Below are 19,719 nucleotides of genomic sequence, written 5' to 3'. Positions count from 1 at the left end.
TTGATGTTGGTGTCAGAGTCAAGACGGACGATTTTGGGCGAGGTTCATTGCGTAGTGCCAAGACGCTAGTCGCGTCTTCCTGAGCGCGTTCGTTGTGAGTCGCTAGCGAGGCCAGCGAGTTCAGCGAGTCCAGCAAGTCCAGCGAGTCGCACTCCTCGTCTTCAACACACACTCAATCAACATGGCCAAGCTCAAGGAGAGTACACACCAGCGACTGGCTCCGGCACCAAAGCAGAGCAGGATCCCAGGCACGCGACGGACCCTCCGATCTGGACAAACTCGCCCCTCGTTACTGGCTTTGAAGAAGCAGTCAACCTTGACTCAACTGGAGTTCGGCGATCTTCCTTCTAGCAGTCGAAGAACAGTCTCGGATTCTGAAAAGGATGAATGCGAGGAAGAGGATATCGCGGAGTCAAGGCCAAAGAAGAAGCGCAAGCTAAAGGATACTCCAAGAGCACCAGATCAGTCAAGTTTGACTCAGAAATGGAGCGACGTCGAGATGTCGAAGATGAGATACGGTAGCGACAAGAAGGGGAACCGCTGGAGTAATCCGGTCGTGATCAAGGATTTCAACGGCGGCGACACTCGTGACACACAAGCGATTGCTATGGACTTGCGCCAAGTGATCGAAGAGACTCCTCTTTCAAGCCAGAGGATACCGGACTCGGAGCCATCGTCAAGTGCGCAGAGTTTACACGAGGAGTATACCGTACATCCATCGTCACCCGGACACGAGACAACACGACCGACTACTGCCAATTCCGCGATGACATTCAAAACGCCGCAGAAGATCTTAAAGACTGTCATCCCGTCTTCGAATACTCCTTCCAGTGTGCAACTTTCGGTGCATAGGAGCGGCGCTTGGATGGAATTCGCCAGATCGCCACTGAAAGAGCGAAGCTGCAACCGTAGAGTACTGGACAAGTCGCAGAGTTATGTTACAGCAAGGGAATCCCCATCGCCTCTGAAGCGGCCTTTGAAAGTCTCATCAGCACGTCGTTTAGCGCGGACCAACACGATACACGACTCCGAAAGTGACGACTCGGATATCGAGGAGGATCCAGAAGACGTGACGCTTGTATTGCCGCCTGCTCCCGATCTCAAGCCCGAGTCCAGGACGCTCAAGCGCACGATCACGGTGCAGGATTCCGATGATGACCTAGATATGGACGATCTGGACGATGACCTGGGCGAGGACAACGATAACAACGATGGAGATGACGGATTTGACGCAGACGATGACAGTACGGTCGTCGAAGACGATCTAGACCAGCAGAACACCTACTCAGCCTCGAACTACCCTCAGACCTTTGATCCTGTCAGTGCGGCCATGGAGCGAGACGCCGCGAGATTTGGGAATGGACCGACACAACTCGAGACTCAATACGTCAGCTTCTATGATCATCCGAAAGATGATGACGAGGCTTCCGTTGTGGGGGGCGAAGAAGAGATCGAATTTGTTGCCGAGAGTCCAATAGCAGAAGTTATAGTGGAGGCGTCGCAGGAAATTGAAGACGTCGCGGAGACGTCCCGCTATGAAGGCCACGCACTCGCTGCTGTGATGTCTGGAGACTTGGATAAGCCGATCCAAATACAAGATTCGAACGAGGATGGCCGCCACGCCAATGAGCTACCATCTGTCCCCGGCTCACCAATACTTGAGCCCGCGAGTCCGCGCGAGAAGAACAACCACGACGACGATCAGCATGACACTTCCATCCACCAACGTACAGAATCCAATGCAGATGATGAAGCAAACGACAACCTCCTACCCCCGACTACCCAACCACGCCCATCCCAGGTCAGCACCGTGATGCCCACCCAATGGACAACGTCCGACCGCCGCAACTCCGGCCAACAATCAGCGCCGATATCCCCGCAAAAGTCCTATAACTGGGCAGGCAACACACTCTCCAGCTCGCCGTTTCCTATGCCGCCGTGGACGTTCTCCAATCCTGATGAGGAGACCGGGGATGCTGGTGGGGTGAGACGGCCGGAGACGCAATTTGATAGTCTGGTGGATTTCAGTCTGCCGCCTCCGCCGCCGCTTTCTTCTGAGGTGAGGAGAGGGGACGGGTTTGATGGGATGTGATGACGGGGTGGCAGGGATGGAATGTAGACCACACGATATCAATAGCATCGTGCCTCAATAGCATCGTGCATCAATAGCATCGTGCCTCAATGTGCCAAACGAGATCAACTTGTCAATGTGTTCGGTTGTTCCGTGATCCCACTCCATGCGTCCTTCCGCTACTTTACAAATGCCACTCGACCATGCACAAGCCATTCCTCCCCATCGATACTTTTGCCTCCATTAAGCATACACGTTCCTCCCTCTCACCCCCTTACTCCCCGCCCTTCTTCTTTTTTCCCCTCTTCTTCCTCTTCTTCTTGCCACTATCTCCACCCTGCCCTCCATTCGGACTATCCCCCTCCCCAGCTCCATCCATAACCGCCACCCCATCCTTGCCCTCAGCATCACTCACATCCGAACTACTCGTCGCCTCCAACACCATCTTCCGCATCCCGCCCACGCCCTCAACGGTGGTCTGCGTGATACTACCCGACCTCGCCGAGGACTTCTTCTTCAACTTGGGTTGGTTGCTACCTGATGGATCGGACGAGGAATCCGTGGTGCTGGAATTGGTCATCATTTCTCCCACGCGGTCGTCGCCTTCATCGCCATTTTCATCGCGGGTGTCTTTACCCGTCGGCCCGACGACGAGTTTCTCGGGGATCTTGAGGTCGCTGCTGTCGTCGTTGTTATTGAATTCGGTCTCAGGAACGCCGGCGGCGGGAGGTGCGGTGGTGTTTTCTTCTGCGAGTTTAGTCGCTTCCTGTGCGGTCATGCTGACTTGGGAGATTCTCCTTTCGGAGGGTTTGATTGGCGAATCGGGGCCGTTGTGGTTCATGGTTCCGTAGACAGCGGCCACGCCGCCTGAGGCACCGCGGGAGTCGGAGCGGAGAGTTTGTATCGCTTCATCAACGGCTGGGTGGTCGGTCATGGCGTTGAGAGGTGGGGTGGAGATGGTGGTTGTGCGGCCGAGTTGGCTTGTCGGTCGAGGAGATTCTCCCTGTAGTTTCTGTGTGGTTCCTGCGGTGCCGGTCGTGGTCTTGTTCTCTGGAATTGTTCCAACGCCCGGCTTGATCTTGACGGACGTGTACTTCGTTGCGCGCGGTTTGCTGGCTGCATTGGAAGGTCCGAGGTGCTTGAGATGCTCGCGCATGTCCGTGGCTGAGCTGCGAACAGGCACGGCGGAAGGATTGGCTCCGGCAGCAAGAGTGGAGGATACGTCCCGAGAGGACGCTGCACTCGACTTCCGACGCATCATGAACGTTGTGTGCTGCTGGCCATTCGCCAGGCTCGGACGTTTGCTCTCGGTGCCAGACTTTGGAATGAGAGGTGCGTTCTCGTCGACCTCCTTACCGTCGTCATCGGAGTGAGAATCGTTGATGGCATCGTCCTGGTACATGCCATTCTTGCCCCAACGCTGTTTCGGTGCTGGATGCATACGTCGAATAGCTTTGTGGACGTCCACGAAGACATCAGATTCGTCAATGATCTCCTCGCCGATCAATTCCTCGATGACATCCTCTAGAGTGACTACGCCGAGAGCTCCTTTGTCCTGGCCTGGGAAGTCTGATACCAACACCATGTGACTCTTCCCTTCCTGAAAGAAGTTGATAATGTCCAGACACGATGTGTGTGGTGCGGTCTCGGGCAGAGTGGCTAGAGCGAAATCCCGTACACGCTTGCAGTCTTCGGGATCATAAGTGATCAAGATCTTCACCAGCAGCATGCCAATATAGTTTCGTCCATTGTCCGGTGAATAGATGGGTATCCTTGAGTATCCTTGTGAAAGTATGGTGTCCATCATCTTCTCGTCTAACACCGTGTCCGCGCTCATGGTGAAAACATCCTGCATAGGAGTCATGATACCTCCAACGGGCTTGTCTTTCAAATCCAGCACACTGTTGATGATTGTCACCTCGTCCTCCATCAATTGCTCTCCAGCACCCGTGCCCAGCGTCTTGTGCAAAGTCACCAGCGTCTTCAATCCCGCCTTTTTGTACATTGTTCCGTGGTCCTCTCCGAGCAGGTAGTCCAGCAATTTCGCCGTCGGCCATGCAACGGGTCCCATAGTCCACATCAAACCCGTGACAATAGGAGCCATGTATGCACCAATCGAAAGTCCATACCGCACGCAAATCGACTGCGGTACAACTTCACCGAAGATGACAATCAAAACCGTACTCGTCACCACGGCGGGCCAACCTCCGCCCAAACTCCGGTCCAGAACAATGGGTAGAGTCTCATTGGTGATGACATTGCTCAACAGCAGCGTCACCAACACCCAATGCTTCCCCTTCGCCAGCAAATGCAGCACCTTCGCCGCATGTCTCTTCTCACTTCCTTCGCCAGACGTGGCAATGACTTGTAAATACGTCTCATCCTGTCCCATCAACGCAATGGTCAGACCCGCGAAGATTCCACCCAACAGCACGAGAGCAATCGCGACGCCCAGGTATAGCCACAAGTTCGGATCGGACGCATCTTTCGGAGCATCATCGTCGTCGTCGTCGGCGGCGGACAAGGCGGAGAAGATCGGAGCGGCGCTGACGAGGGGAACGAAGAGCAGACGTGCTAGGGCCAGGATGGCGGGTCGGACGGTGATCAAGGCATTGGTGCTGCTGCGAGCGCCGGGGCGGACAGCTCGAGGAGCAGCCAGCGCAGACATTCGAAGGCTTGCGTTCGTCCCAGTAGACTGTGCGGTGTAAGAAGAGGGAAAGGTGATGATGATCGCTCGAGAAACAGAAGTGGCCCTGACGCTAAGGATCGAAGTGAAGGAGCTTCCAGGTTATGCCGTGAGCGCGGCGATCCTTGTGGTCGGATTCTCAGGTTCAGGATGACGACAGAGTCATTGGCATCGGGTTGTTGACGCTCTGCGTGGTCGAGGAGAATAATATCACCACATGATTGATGTTGTACAACCAAGACATCACGATATTGCTCCTGCTCACTCATCGATGATCGTGTGTTCCACAGCATTGTCACTCCGCACTTAGTTCTAGTTCTACTGCACCTACCCTGGTCGATTCATTGAGGAGCTTCAGCTTGCCCACCAACAACCAAGCCAACTCACAATCTTGGCGAGTCTGAAAACATCATGCCAATGTGAGACGCATGTCTCTAGCCATAGAAAAGCAAAATGTGCATCATCATAGGTATCGCAGAGCAAATGTGTCCCAAGTCAACGTTCCAACGCCTCGCGTGACATCGAGCACTCATTCATTCAATGATCTCGTCGACGGCTTTCTTCACTCCCAATCATCATCATCATCACTTTCGTCCTTGCCTTCAGTCTTCGCTTCCTTGGGACTACCCTGAGCCCGACTCGTCGCGCCGGATACCAGATCATAGCTCGCCTCAGAGTCCGCCACGCTTCGATTCTCCTCGTCGCTCCTCCTAGGAGAGATCGGTTTGAGGGTCGCGTTGTCAGTCGTCGTCGGCGCGGTGATGGTCGTGGTAGATGCGGACGCCTTGTGTGACACGGAGGAAATTTTGTTCGGTGTGGCTGATTTGTCGTCTTCTTCATCATCATCGTCGTCCCATGCGACTTCTTCTTCCGGGTCTGCTGTTGCGCCTATTGAGTCGTTAGCCTCATCCTCATGTACATCAACCGAGAATAGCTTTACCTTTCAGCACTTCTCTCCTCCTCTTCTCGTCTTCCTCAACTGCTCTCCTCAAGAAGTAATACCTCAGCCAGAACGTTTTATAGTCCACCTTCTCCGGCACCAACCTCTCCATTGCCCGTCTCAACTCCTCGAATTTCTCCAGATCTTTCGCAATCTCTGCCGTCCTGGCTTCCACATCAAATGTCTTCTCCCACTCCTCCCACTCCTGCCCTTGTGGCTCATCCGTGAAGCTTCCCGCCGAGCTATGAATTGCGTGTAATTGCGCATCCAGCCGTGTAGTGTGGAACACTTTCTTTCCTGTCCCTGACTCCTGCGTTTCGAAGAGAACTTCGTTCCCTACTCCATCCGTTCCAAGCGCAGTCTTGCCATCACCATCCTCCGGAGCCGTGATACTGACCGCATCCCGCAAGAAGCTCCTGATATTCGTGCCAAACTTCAATAATGCCTCATCAGCTGCATCTTCTGCTTTCTGAAGGTCCTTTAGTCTCGCCGCCGCAGTAGAACGGAACGAGGCAACTAGGCTCCCCGCCTCCTTGACAATGTCCGCAGACAGGTTCTCCGACCTCTCTTGTGAGCTCCCTTCTCCTTCAGCCTCGACGAAAGTCACGCCCGGCACCGCCTCTTCTCCTGGTACTCGGACTTCCGGTCCTGGCGCAGTACTGTCAAGTTTCAACGCAGCTGTCCGATTTGCGACTTCCTCTGCCACTCGCGACAGTCCTTTGCTTGCTTGTGTAGATGTTTCACTCACTTCCTTGGACAAGTCCTGGTAGAATGTGGATGATTGCTCGACAGCTTGGCTGAACCAGCCGTTCAGTTTCGCGCCCCAGGGTGAGGATGAGACGGCTTTGAAGGCCTGTGAGAATTCGGTGTTCAGGTTGGATGTTGTGTTTGCTCGGGGTGTTTCTGTGTTGCCTTCGGGTTGCTCGGATGGGTCAAGGGCGTCCTTTTGGATGTGATCGTAGGCTACGTCCATGGTGGGCCAGACTGGAGCTGAGTCTGTGGAGATGATGTCTCCCACTGTCGCATGGGCGTTCCCAATGTGAATGTCGTTATTGCGGAAGGTTGTGTATGTCAACAAGAAGGTATGATGGTGTTAAGGTGTCTAATGGTGGAGCTAAGGTTGAATACGAGGAACATCCAGGGTTCGCTCGTGCAGCACAGTGTGGGGTTGAGATCGTCCTGTCCTACAACAACGTCGTCCTTTGAAAGCTCACAGTAGGAGGTATGACCATTTGTATGCACGACCTTCATTCCATGAATATGTGCCATTGGCCTGAAGACTAGCTCACAGCCAGATCAGCCGCAGAAATCGTGCCTACACCTTTTCGAGGCGCCGTAGCACGCCAGCGATGTTCATCCTTCCTCTCCAAGGACATGTTCACAATACATAGAATCGCTCAACGTCGGCAATGGTAGATCTACCGGGCTGTCTGTCGATCCGGGGGCACTTCGTGTTGGCGAGACTGCTCTGATTCTGACAGCTATCTGGAGTCGATTCCGGAGGATTTTCGTCAGTCATGCCTCGCAGATGACGACCGACTGAGCAGGCGGTCAGCCTTTGGGGGTGTGACCTCCAGCTGCTCGCGGCTTTTTTAAGACTTGGGCATCTGCCATCAAGCGACAGGCGCAAAAGCAGGTTGGCGAGCACAGACCTGGTCAATTGAGATGACCTTTTCTTAGCAGATGACGACGATGATGAACTGATTCATATTCCTTACTACTCGCACGTCTGAACCAACATCGTTTTGTCCACGACTGGGTTGTCTTGTCTTTCGTTGGGTTTCACGCCTGAAAGCTGACTTCATCGTGTTTCGACTCGCCGCAGTCGCCGCACTTCCGCTTCACCTCTGATAAGACTCACCATCCTCCGATTCCTTCACTCTGACATACACCATGGCGCATCACCACGACGACGACGACCGCCAGCCGCGCACGCGACATAACGACAGTCACCAGTCCATACCTCCCCCACCCTATCCCAACGGCTCGAGCGACAATCATGGCGCGAAAGAGCCGCCGGTGGATCTGCCGCCCCCGCCGATGGGCGAAGCTTTGAAGCCTGCTCTACGCCGCGAAGGCTCCCGCAGCCGAGTACCAGACTTAGCTCCACAATTCCCCGACGAAGCATCTTATCTGGGATCCAACGCACCCGATCTCGAGCGCAAAAATCGCCCAAAAGACCGTCGCTTCCGAGAAATGAGAGACGGATACGAGAGTGAAGAGGGTGAAGAGCACAGAAAGCGAGGGCCAAAAGAAAAAATGGAACGACGCCCGACAGACGACGACTATTCCTCGCGCGGACCACCTCCCAGGCGACGAGACCGAGACCCTCGAGATCGAGAACGAGATCGTGAACGAGAACGAGACGACCCGCGAGACAACCCGCCATATCCTCCTTCAGACGCAGGACGACGTTCAGACGGTGGACGGCGTCGAGGCGGTGGCTACGATGATGAGGAACCACCACCACCACCACGCTCGAGTCGCCGAAACCGAGATCCCTACTACGACGATGAGGACTCTCGTCCACCGCCTCGCAGACGCAGTGGCCGTCCACCTCCAGACGTAGAGTACGGTTCGGAGCCAATCCCAGCTCGCAGAAATACAGAACGGCGACCGCGACGTCGCGACGATTACTCCGATGAAGAAGAAGACGACTATCGTCCACGCCGCCGCCGTCCCCGTAGTTTGGAGGACGACCGCAGGCGTCCTCCTCCTCGCCGCGACGACTACCGAAGGGACGATGATTACGATGACGACCGCCGGCGGGGAGACCGCGATCGGAGACGCTATGACGATGATTACGATGACAGATACGACCGACGGGGTGGGAGTCGGGATCGGGATCGGGATAGGGACCGACGCAGAGAAGAGGAGCCCAAGAAAGAAATGAAGTTGGGCAAGTATGATATTGGACCTTTGGTGCAGCAAGGGCAAAAGCACTATGCTATGTTCGCACCTATTGTCGCGCCTATGGTCTTGAGCTTGTTGAAGAACAAAATAGGGGGCAATGGAGGTAGTGGTGGTGCTTTGGCTGGGCTTTTGGGCGGCGGTGGAGATAATAACAGTGGAGGTGGTAATAGTGGAGGTAATAATAGCGGAGGTGGCGGTAACAGCGGAGGTGGCAGTGGAGGTAGAAGTAACAATGGCGGAAGTGGAGGTGGAGGTCGGAGGAGCGGTGGTGGAGGAGGCGGAAGTCGCCGTTGAGGGACCGACCAACAGACGGCGAACGAGTTTACGAGGCATACCGGCGAGTTTAGGGATACACTATGGGCAGGACGGAAGATCACGGCAACGCGTACCTGGGATGCGGGTGGTTGTGACACGGCAAGGTATGCTGCGGCGGCTCACTCTTCTCAATTTAGCGATTCTCCTGGCGCAAAGTTCTTAAAGGTCCTCAAATTGTCTCTAGAGCGGACCCCGGTATGTGATTCAATGGCATCACCTTCAAAGAAAGAGGGGAAGGACCCGATTCCGATCTTCTCGAACACGGTATGAGCAACGTCTTTTAATCCCCTCATCAATCAAAATCGACACGTCGCAGATGCACACACCCGTCTTGACCCTTGGCGCGTTCGCTTCGCTTCATCTCCAGCAGCTTCCTCTTCAGATCCCGACTTCACCACCTCACTTCCATTGACAACTTCACTCACACCCACCACTCAGCGCAGTCATCGTGACTGTGAAGAGCAGCGAGCATGGCGACGCGGCCATACATTTCGATACAGTACGAAGGTGAAGAGCTGGGCGAAGACCGTGAGTGCAAACGGACTTCATCGAGGATACTATTGGCGACCGTTCAAGCTGACGTCTCCACCAGACAAACTCGGTTGCAAGTGCTGTCGATTCAGAGCCGGACATGACCTCCCCATTCCTGCGACTTTGACTATCGAGGAGACCAGAGAAGCAGCACAGCGATTCTCCTTCGCCATCTTCCGTGACTGGACACAGCTCAACGCCATCATTAAGCGGTTCGAAGGCACGTTGCAGAAGCGATGGATGTGAGCCGCCCTGCTGTATAAATTACACGAGCGTATACTGACCGCTCGTACAGGAAGAAGAACGTCAAACAGCGACGAGACGTCCTACTCAAGGCCTGGCCCGATATCTCTACCACCCACCGTCCGGACTTTGCGAACTTTCGTGAGTCCAAGAAGCAGATCTCGCGTGCGCGCACCATGCGATCGGAGGCGTTCTTGTGGCCGTACATCAACCTCGAAGATCTCGTGCAGCGACACTTGCTACTTCTGTTCCTCAACTCGCGCGGTCGAACCTTGCCCGACATCCACCGCGCAGCCGACTTCGATCGCGCTCATGTCGGGTTTGGCTTCGACGATGATGTACTTTCGCTTGGCATCGGCGACCAAGACTTCTGCTGCGCCTCGCACTTTCTCGAAGACAATCCCATCGAAGAGCTATGCATGGTCGTTCAGTCCCGGTGCTCACCTGCCAAGTACGCCACGGTCGTGGATCCAGACAAGCTTAGGCTGGTCAAGAAGCTGAAGTTCAAACACATTCGACCCGCAACTGAAGGTAAGACTGAGTGCTTCGTTCTCCTCGACAACTCTTGTTGCACGCTACAGCTGACACTTCAACCCCTCGGTAGGTCTCGTCACTCTGGAGATTCAACATGGCATCTATCGATTCCTTCTTGCCTGTGCGAAGCTCATCTTGCACGATGTCGAGGTGAGAATCCATACCAAATGCTACAGATCAACTATAGCTGACCGAACTCCGATTTCCAGCCTGCTATGCTCTTCTTGGCTCCGCATCAACCCGAGCCTGATATGCCAGTACCGCGTACGACTGAATGGGAGAACGTCACAACCCACGCACTCGAAGCATCATACAAGAACCCACAAAAGCTCAATCTGGAGCGTCTGAAGATGCTTGTGGGCGGTCGCCGGTCCGCAGCGGAAGACCATGTCTACTCGCTGAAAGAAGATCCGGGCTACTTCATCAACCATGTCCGCGAGTGGAGAGAGCACAGTGACAGGTTCGACCGCGGGAAAGACGCCTGCTTCTGCTTCAGCTGCGCTAAGGATGTCGCGCCGCGTGCCGTCCAAGATGCATTTACGGCTTTGCTGGTCTGGGACGACATCTACAGGAAGCTGGAGTTCATGGACCCAATGGACGTACAGATGGGCCGTGCGAATGAGGACAAAGTCCGTCTAGCCGACGAAGACGCCCACAAATGGACGGCGATGAGCTGCATAGTCAAGACTCTGGTGATCATCGAAACCAGCATCCTGAAAGATGGAATCCCGAATTCGCCAAGGTTGAGGAACATTTCTAACATATTCCTGGACAAGGAAGGCGTGAAAGACTGGGTAAGGGCGCCCAAGCGACCAAGTACTTCGTCTTTGTCTTGAACACACTGACCTCTCAACTTTAGGCTATTGCCAGCATCAAAGCCTCGGATGGACAACAACGAGTGCACAATCTGTTCCAGTCGATCTTCGATGAATACATGTGCGGTCTGCATCGCTTGCAGAAGCTGGTGGAAGAGGTGCAGTACATGCTGGACAACGATGATGATGCTACCCAATACCTGGACTCATGGATTGTCGAGCATTTCTCCGACCTCGCTTTACTGTGCGAGCTGATCAAGGCTATCCTGTCGCTACAGCCGTGGTACGACACTGTGGGAGCTATGGAGTGGAACGAGCGCTTGACGAGGCAAGGTCAGCGTATGAACAAGGTTGACACCACCCTCGGCAAGCTGGTCACCGGTATTCCAACGATTTCTCCTCAGACGACGAGGAGATTCTGCGATCCTTCCGACAGCGACTTTGAATATCCGGCCGACAAAGCACGCACGAAAGCCAACGTGGAGAAGATGCGACGAGCTGAGAAGTCTCTGGACGATTTCTGGGGTCATATCGAAGGCGAGATCAAGGAAGAGGTGGGCCTTGACCTGCAGAAAATCATGCGAATTCGAGCATTCGAGCCTCGAACCATCTACAGAACTCCGCCATGGCAAGAGCCGGAAACACCCACCCGCAAGACGCCTACCAAGATACTTGGTGAAGTTGACCCCAATGTTAATGTGTATCGTGCATACGACAGTCCTACTCGATCGAAGTTCACGCCAACGCCTGCGAAGGAGAAGGTCAAGACTCGTGGGGTCATCGCTGGAGCACACCACCCGAGAACCGTGGCGGACGATGCTGCACCTGTCGAGCCAGAAGAGGTCGCCACACCGAAAGTGAAGATCAAGCAAAAGGCGTTCAACGTCTTCTGCTCTCTGCTTCCGACCACCATGTCCGCCAATCAGCCTTGCCGCGAAATCGCCTGGGACGACTTCCTGTCCGCCATGGACGCCATCGGCCTCAAACCAGAGAAGCTGTACGGTAGTGTCTGGCACTTCCAACCTTGCGCCGAGGAATTCAGAAAGGTCCACGTGACTAGGAGCATCAGCTTTCATGAACCCAAGGAGGTGAGGAGGGGGAACAAGATTCCGAGGCCCATGGTGAGGACTTTTGGTCGTCGTCTCAAGCATGCCTACGGATGGACCGACGCTGAGAGCATGTTTGAGGTGGAGTGAAAGAGTGGAGCAGAGGTACGCGTCTTTGAACAGACTATGATGGCATGATGTTTTCGGCATGAGCATGGAACAAGGCTGTGCTGCAGGAGAATTCGGTTGCCTGAGGACGAGGAGGTTTCTTTCTGTCTCTGGGAATTGGGTGAATGGTCTCGGCATCCGGCATCAGGCATCCACAATCAGGTAGAAGGTTTCGCGGTAGTATGACGACGTCCTCCGACAAGCATAATGCACGTTCAAGTGAGGTCGAGGTGAGGTTCTTTTTCGGTTGGCATCGAACAAAGGAAGCCCTGCCAAGTGTCCCGATATAGAAGTCATTCGTCACTTTCACGCGCAACCACGAGCCGCAGCCGCAGCCAGCCTCACACGACCAACCACAAGACATCTTTATTCGTACCACTGCCATGCCTGCTGGCGGCCTCCTGCGAACTCATGTTCTTCCCACCTGACCTCTCCTTTTCTCCCGGAGGAAAGTCATGACTTGAATCTCGATACCAACAACGGACGACATCGTTCGACTAGCCATCGCCAACACCGACAATGCTCGACGAAAACCTTCCCGCCTTCTTTCTCAAGCCCTCCGCCACAAAGATCCCTCACCACCGCGACATTTACCTCTCTCACCACGGCAGCGAGCCCTCTCCTTTCTACGTGATCCAAAATTCCGACCCGACCTCGCAACTGCCCGCCCATCGAAACGTCTACGCCGCTGCGCTCTTCGACGCCTACAACCCCAGCGTGCTCTTTGGAGAAGTCCTCGTTCGTCCAGCCTGGTCACAGCCTACACTCAACGCCGAGGAGATCAGACGGAATAATGGCATCACACCGCCGCCTGTGCCATTATTGCCGAATGAGTTCGTCGTGCAGCTGTACAACCCGGAGCAACAGGTGAGGGTAGAGGTGAAGGAAGGGAAGTGGGGAGCGTCGGATAGTTATGAGTTTGCCATGCCACAGACGAGCTTTCGGACACCTTCAGCCTCGAATCTGGATCGAGGACAGTCGGATCCCGCGAGTTTGGCCATCACGCCGAAAGTCAACTTTGTGTGGAGAAGGGAAGGGAAGCTGAGCAAAGATTTGACGTGTTTCATGACGGGCAAGAGTACGGATACAGTCGCGGCCAAGAAGAGTAAACACCGCGACCCGGACATTGCAATTGCGTTGTGGAGGAGCATGCGCGAGATGACGATCTACGAGTCGAACCTGGGGAGGGTGTTGGAGGACATGGAGGATCCGAAGGGTCTGGAGGTGGCGTTGCTACTTGGAGCAGTGGTGATCAAGGACTTGTATTTTGGAATCAAAGGACAGAGCGAGATGAAGGAGGTGTTCAACATTTCTGAATTGCCAGAGGAAAGGAAGCTGTCTGGCGGAGGCAGGAAAGTCGTCAGCCCGCCGAAGGCTGGAATTGCTGCTCCGCCGCCACCTCGTACTCCAGCTCCCAATGTCCTGCACCGAAATTCTCTCCCGCGACTACAGACATCACCCCAACCACAACAACCGCCTCGACAGCCTCCACGCCCTGTAGCGAATGCTTCACATCCTCCCCCACCGCCCATGCCCGACGCCCGCTCTCAATGGGAACTCGACGCCGAAACCGCCCGCCTTAAAGCTCTTGCCGACTCAGAAGCCAAAGCCGCCGCTCGACGAAAAAAGGAACGCGAAAAAGCCGACGAAGCCGAGCGGAAACGCTTGTTGAAAGTCGTGGAGGAAGAAGCGAAGCAAGCGAGGAAGAAGGCCGCGGAAGTAGAACGGGAGACAGAACGTCTGCGACGGCTTTATGGCACGCAAGGACAGGCGAACAGCTCGCAGTTGAGGATCCCGCAGCAGCAGCCGGTGGTGGATCCGAGATTGAGACGACCGGCTTCGGCGCAGGGCTCGTATGGACAGGCAAGGCCGCCGTGGAGTGGGAGTGCGAGTTCGAGTGCGTTGGTCATGAGTGGGGCGAATGGAGTGGTCATGAGTGGAGGTGGTGGACCGGGACAGAGACCGCCGGCGGTGAAGCCTAAGAAGAGCAGCTTCTTTGGGTTGATGAGTGGGAAGTGATGTCGTGGTGGGATCATGCGAGTTTAGCGATGGAGTTTAGAGGTTTGATTCACTGAGTTGCTGGGACAAGTACTGCACACCGGAGGTGGATGTGATGGTGGTCGGACATGCCAATGAAGTGTCTAGGTAGGCGTACAGGTCGTGTAGATAGACCTGCTATGGACGCGTCCAAGTACGCTGACCTGGCGGCTTAATTTGACGGTACATGTCACCGGCATGTACGCCTCGGAAGCCGTACCTGCACGCTTACATGGCCGTACATGTACGTTGGCATGCCGGCTTAGGTAGTCGTACAGTTACGCTGGCACGCCGGGTTGATTGCAATTCTTGATGTGCGTTGACATGCCATCTTCTTTAGCCGTACAGGTCAGCGACTGTTCTCCATGGCGGCTGCCGAAGTTCTACCGGGACTACTCGCTTCCGCCGCCGGCACTTGCTATTCCTCTTCTTCATCACCTATCCCAAGATGGCTCGATCAGATTCCATGAGCTACTTCTGAGCAGCGATCAAGAGAACCATGCCGTTGGGCACTCGACGATCCGTACAGTTACTTCGAGGCGAGATTGATGATCACCAAGCCATCGCCAATTTGCTTCGCGAGGACGAAGTGAGCGAGCCTACACCAAAGAAGGCTGCACCGCAGGTGAAGACACCGCAGGCGGAGAAGGATACGATTGCGGCATTTTTCAACACGAAGTGATGGCTTACAAGGAGAATATTGATATATGTTATGGGAGTTGCGGTGGGCTGGCGTACAAGGGAGGGTTCTTCACACGTGTGAGTTATGATCCCTTACGATATTATTTACGGGCGTTGTGGTAGGCTGGAGTAAGAGGGAGGGTTGTCTACATGTTAGCATGGCAGTACTTTACGATATCTATCTCAACGAACGTACATTCTAAGCGGAAGGTGACCCGCGTGTCTCGCTGACAATTCTCTACGCATCAAGAATACAGCAACAGAACAGAGAATGCCAACCACGACCCTCCCATTCCGCTTATCATCGACACATTCATCTTCCCATTCCACCTCTACCAACCGGTCCTTTCTCCTCCATCCCTCGTATATCCTCTCCGACCTCCCTCGCTCCTCCTTCCAGATCTCTTCGACCGATCCTCATCGTACCTGGACGTCTTCGACGACTTCGACTTCTTGGACTTTCCCTGGTTGGAGTCCTGGAGCATCTCCCTCACGCGCTCGAAGAGGATTCCTAGACCTGCGCCGCCGATGGCGAGAGACATTTTGTAGGTGGTGAGTTTGGTCTGTCGAGAGGGTGGAAGCAGTTGTGTTGCTTTGATGCGTGGTGGTAAATGCTTCGTATGCCTTGATTTGCCTCAGTCGGAAAGCGAGGAAATTTGTGATGGAGATTTTGGGTGGAGATGTGGCTGTCGAGACTCTCGCCGATCAGATTGACGGACCCAGGTGCAGTATATATACCCTCCGTTCCTCCCAAAGCCACGACGCCTGGAGGGTGACGCATGGAGGCCTCCCGCGCAGGGCGTCAATGCCTTGGTCAAAACCGGTCGTCTGACTGTAGACATTGCCTCGAGAGGCAGCGTATATCTGCAGCCCTTGAGCGCTCCATTCGAACACGGCGAATGCCTTGCGAGCCAGCTGGAGTGGTGGACTTGCGGCATCGGAGTACGTCGTACTAAACAAGGCTGAGGAGGCCTCCTCGAAGCTCAAAGGCACCAAGCCCGCGCTCGGAGGTCCATGCAGTCATGAGCGTACAACAGTTCGTGAAGGCAACTAGCGTACCAGATCTCACACAAGGCGAGAGCGGCCTCCTCAGACCAGACCAGGGCGTCGAGCGTCGCATGACAGCAACATGGAAGTCCACAGCGCACGGGAACACAGTCTTTGTGACGGCCGAGTTGAACAACGAACGTATATCGTCACCTCATCCTACCACACTCTTCAAACTCAACGCCTCCAAGAACCCTGCCAGATCCTCCTTCTTCACCTCGACAACACTATGCTCAAACGAATCGATCCTCACCCTCGACCCCGTCTCCTCCACAACCTCCTGAAATGCCTGCCCAAAACGATTGAACCCCTGCATCTTCTTCTTCTTACCACCCTCCTCCTCCCCGTCCGACTCATCCGAGTCACTCGTCTCCTCACCCTCCGACTCCGTCTCCACTTCCGACTCAGACTCATCATCCGAGTCCAACAATCCATTCGCCGCGTTCCGCTCCTTCCTCAGTCGTCGCTGTTCCTCCCTCTTCCTCGACTGCTCCGCTTTCCTCGCCGCCTGATCCGCCGCTTTCCGCTTCTTCTTCTCCTCCCGCTCTTTAATCTCCGCTTTCGAGCGAATCGCCTTGCCGCTTCCATTCCAGCCATTCCCGCCGCCCGTGCCAACGACGACGTACACTCCTCGACTTTCATCCAGTGCGCCGAGCACTAGCGCTTCGTTATGGCGTTTGTTCGCTCGCCGGCCTTTTTCGCCTTCGAGTACGGCTACCGCTTCGCCGACCCACGCTGCGAGTCGGACGAGGGCACCCGGGTGGGTGAAGAGTGGGACGTCTGGGCCTTCTTTTACGACTGCCATGCGAAAGGCGCGGAGGTGGCGGATTTGGCGTTTATTGATGAGGGCGGAGCCCATTCTTAAAATGGCTTTGTAGAGGTTCTGAGCGGCGGGCAAGTTTTCGAGCATTGTGGCGAGGCCCTTCCCAGGCGCAAGGGAGTCGTAGGCGCGGAAGAAGCGGCGTGTGACGTAGTCGGGTACGTCGGGTGCTGAGGTGTCTTGCTCTTGTCCGTCGTCGGATGAGTGAGGTGGTGTGGGAAGGGTGCGCACGCGGGCATTGTAGGTCGGTTCGGGGGCAGAGCGGGCACCGAGTATGAAGCTGGAAGTGATATCCGTGTCGATGCCGACTTCGAGAATTGCACCCACGACTACAGCGACATCTTCAGCACTCAGAGTGCCTCTCCATCCCCACGATCGGACGAAGCCCCAGCCTTCCATTCCACCACGGCCATTGTCGCCGGGTACGAGGCCATCGAGATTGTACTGCTCGGCGAACTTCAATATTCGTTTTCGTAGAGTGCGCTTCAACTCGGAGTCCATGTGCAGATATCCTTTGCCGGCTTCCTGCAAGCTGACTCCCATCTTGGCCAAAAGTTTGTGAAGCCGCTTCTTCCCTACATCTGACCAGACGTGTAGTCGGGTTGCCAGGTATGGCGAATGTAGCATTGAATCATACAAACTCCAATGCCGGATGAGCAGGAAGCGAGGTTCTGGTGACAATCGAATGCTGGTATCTGTTGGACTTCTTGCTGTCGTTGGGATAATAGCTTCCACGCTTTGTGATCTTTGCAATTCGGAGTCTGGAATTGGGTTCAGACGGCGGACTTCGTCTTGCAGTACAAGGCGGATCTGATTTGCTCGCTTGCCAGGACCAGAAGGTGACGTGGTCATCGAGCTTACGCCGACGATGGCCAGCCATAACAGTTCGTTGTCTTCCCGACCGAGCTCAGAGGCAAGTGAGTAAAGCATGCTGCTGACAGGTTCTGCGGCATGCGTACCCAGGTCATAGTATTTGTCTAGTGTTGCTTCATGCTTGCGCCGTAGCTTGAGGAGCTGCTTTCGCAATTGCTTGGTCGACAGTTCCTTCCTTTTGGGAGGTGATGATGCTATTGGAGGAGGTGTAGAATTGATGTCAACTTGCGCTGAGAGTGGGTTGCCGCCAGGTGATGAAGGGATGGGTATCGACGATCGCGAGTTACTTCGACGCCGTCGTCGGGCCCGACCTTGCTCCTCGTCAAGATCCGAAGACTCGCTATCGGAGTCGTCCAAAGAGTCGTCCCTCTTCCGTTTCTGCCCGCTTCCAGGCGAATCCTTGGCTTCGTCCGAGTCCACCGGACGGTTTTCCTCCTCCTCGTCATCATCATCGTCGTCGTCATGCAATAAATCATCCTCTGTAATCTCCGGCATGTCCTGCAGCGCGAAGTATGCCTCCTTTTCATGTTGTAAATCTGCCTCCAGATCACCATCGTCCCATATGATCACTCCACCTTTTCCAGGCTTGTAACCTGTAAGGATTTGTCCTTCCCGTACGCCTGGTCTTTCGACAATTGCATGTTGTTTTGCGGCTGCTAGATTCCCAAAGACATTGTCGAGGTTCAATGGCCGGTGAGAGTCAATAACCCATATTTCAATCCCAGATTCTCCACCTTCCAGACCAAGGACCTCCTCCAAAGCAACAGCACCCCCCAGGCCCAAGCACACGACTAGACCGCCATCGCCGCCAGCCGGACGGGAAAGTGGCACGACCTGTTCGAGTCCAGCGCGTTGGAGGTCCGAGTAGCCGGCGACAGGCACAATGGTATGCGGGATGAAGTCGCGCTTGAGCAGGCTGGCGAGGATTCGTGTCGCGCATAGGCTGTCTACGGTGAGAGAGGTGAGAATCAAGACGGGTGCTGAGGATGGGTGCGTGCTCCGGGTCAGGTGGATGTATAGTTGTGCGATCTGCTGGCGTGGGAGATACATGTCGGCGCGTGGATCGAGAGGTCAGGTAGAATGGAGGCCGGTCAGGGAGTTCGTAGTAGTATGGGACGCAGCATTGGCAGAGCAATAGAGTAGGAAGCACAGGACGTCTGTCTGTCCGCAGAGGAAGCCCGAGTTGTGAGTATTGTGACAAGACGACGCGACGCGATGCCGTGAACTCCAGGCATGAACTTTGGAGCCTTACCGTAGGACGAAGCGAGAGGGGAGGCTGCTTACTCACTCCCGTCTCCCGTCTCCCGTCTCCCGTCTCCCGTATCCCGTCTCCCTTCGCTCCGTCTCCGTCTCCGTCTCTCGATCAGACTTTCGGCTTTCGTTCTCGATCTTCGATCTGAGATCGGTTCCTCTCACGTCATGGCTCGAGCTCCTCTTTTGGTGAACACACCACGACTCAGCGACAGCAGACCAAGAGACGATCATCAATGTCAGCGTCAAGCGGTTGGTATTCGTACCAGGTTTGACGGTGGAAAAGCTCTCAGCACTCCAGCTCCGCACTCCGATGATGAACATGATCAACGTTGTGGAGAAGTCTGACTGAGATACCGAAGGGGAAAGCCGAACTGGCGAGAGACTGATCATGGCCATTGCCCAGAAGAAGAACGCGTTCCGAGGCAAAGACAACGGAGGTATCCTACAAACTACTTTCATCATCGCGACGATTTGGTCCATGAGTGTCTACTGCACTCGTGTCTTGGCTGTACGAAGTATCTCGTACCACCACTGCACACGTTCCTATCACGTTTCATCGCAAATGACCCTTCCACGCTCCATCACACTCACTTCATCAGCCACAATTCAACTCTTTCGTCCGACTGACTTCTCCAAGCGCAAACATTCGGCATGCAGGCCCAACAACACCAGCAGCTCTCCACCAAACTTGACGGTGGTGGCTTCACAAATCTATGTGGCATGTGTCAGTTTCAATGGACTAGCT

At 54.9% G+C, this 19,719-nt stretch overlaps 6 protein-coding genes across 6 annotated transcripts; 3 read left to right on the top strand and 3 right to left on the bottom strand.

The window, feature by feature from the left end:
- Positions 1–154: 154 nt before the first annotated feature.
- Positions 155–2,092, top strand: MYCGRDRAFT_109156 (uncharacterized protein; the record flags this gene model as incomplete). The annotated part of the gene is made up of 1 exon (XM_003853329.1): positions 155–2,092. One exon carries the CDS (start codon positions 182–184, stop codon positions 2,090–2,092), a length of 1,911 nt encoding a protein of 636 aa, XP_003853377.1.
- Positions 2,093–2,345: 253 nt separating this feature from the next.
- On the bottom strand, positions 2,346–4,739 carry MAM3 (uncharacterized protein; the record flags this gene model as incomplete). The annotated part of the gene is made up of 2 exons (XM_003852984.1): positions 2,346–2,585; positions 2,721–4,739. The coding sequence occupies 2 exons, from the start codon at positions 4,737–4,739 to the stop codon at positions 2,346–2,348; spliced, it is 2,259 nt and encodes a 752-aa protein (XP_003853032.1).
- Positions 4,740–5,319: 580 nt separating this feature from the next.
- Positions 5,320–6,730, bottom strand: MYCGRDRAFT_99952 (uncharacterized protein; the record flags this gene model as incomplete). The annotated part of the gene is made up of 2 exons (XM_003852983.1): positions 5,320–5,645; positions 5,698–6,730. The coding sequence occupies 2 exons, from the start codon at positions 6,668–6,670 to the stop codon at positions 5,320–5,322; spliced, it is 1,299 nt and encodes a 432-aa protein (XP_003853031.1).
- An 860-nt stretch (positions 6,731–7,590) lies between these two features.
- On the top strand, positions 7,591–12,244 carry MYCGRDRAFT_109154 (uncharacterized protein; the record flags this gene model as incomplete). The annotated part of the gene is made up of 8 exons (XM_003853330.1): positions 7,591–8,785; positions 8,975–9,029; positions 9,364–9,424; positions 9,592–9,698; positions 9,752–10,230; positions 10,304–10,383; positions 10,443–11,027; positions 11,093–12,244. 8 exons carry the CDS (start codon positions 7,591–7,593, stop codon positions 12,242–12,244), a joined length of 3,714 nt encoding a protein of 1,237 aa, XP_003853378.1.
- Positions 12,245–12,671: 427 nt separating this feature from the next.
- MYCGRDRAFT_71228 (uncharacterized protein) lies at positions 12,672–14,281 on the top strand (the record flags this gene model as incomplete). Its single annotated transcript, XM_003853331.1, has 2 exons — positions 12,672–13,664; positions 13,866–14,281. The coding sequence occupies 2 exons, from the start codon at positions 12,782–12,784 to the stop codon at positions 14,279–14,281; spliced, it is 1,299 nt and encodes a 432-aa protein (XP_003853379.1).
- A 547-nt stretch (positions 14,282–14,828) lies between these two features.
- On the bottom strand, positions 14,829–18,770 carry MYCGRDRAFT_109152 (uncharacterized protein; the record flags this gene model as incomplete). The annotated part of the gene is made up of 4 exons (XM_003852982.1): positions 14,829–14,898; positions 15,177–15,218; positions 15,407–15,543; positions 16,191–18,770. The coding sequence occupies 4 exons, from the start codon at positions 18,768–18,770 to the stop codon at positions 14,829–14,831; spliced, it is 2,829 nt and encodes a 942-aa protein (XP_003853030.1).
- Between the last annotated feature and the right edge of the window lie 949 nt (positions 18,771–19,719).

This window comes from Zymoseptoria tritici, chromosome 4, assembly GCF_000219625.1.
Source record: "Zymoseptoria tritici IPO323 chromosome 4, whole genome shotgun sequence".
Taxonomy (NCBI): Eukaryota; Fungi; Ascomycota; class Dothideomycetes; order Mycosphaerellales; family Mycosphaerellaceae; genus Zymoseptoria; species Zymoseptoria tritici.
This window is presented reverse-complemented; position numbering and strand designations above follow the sequence as displayed.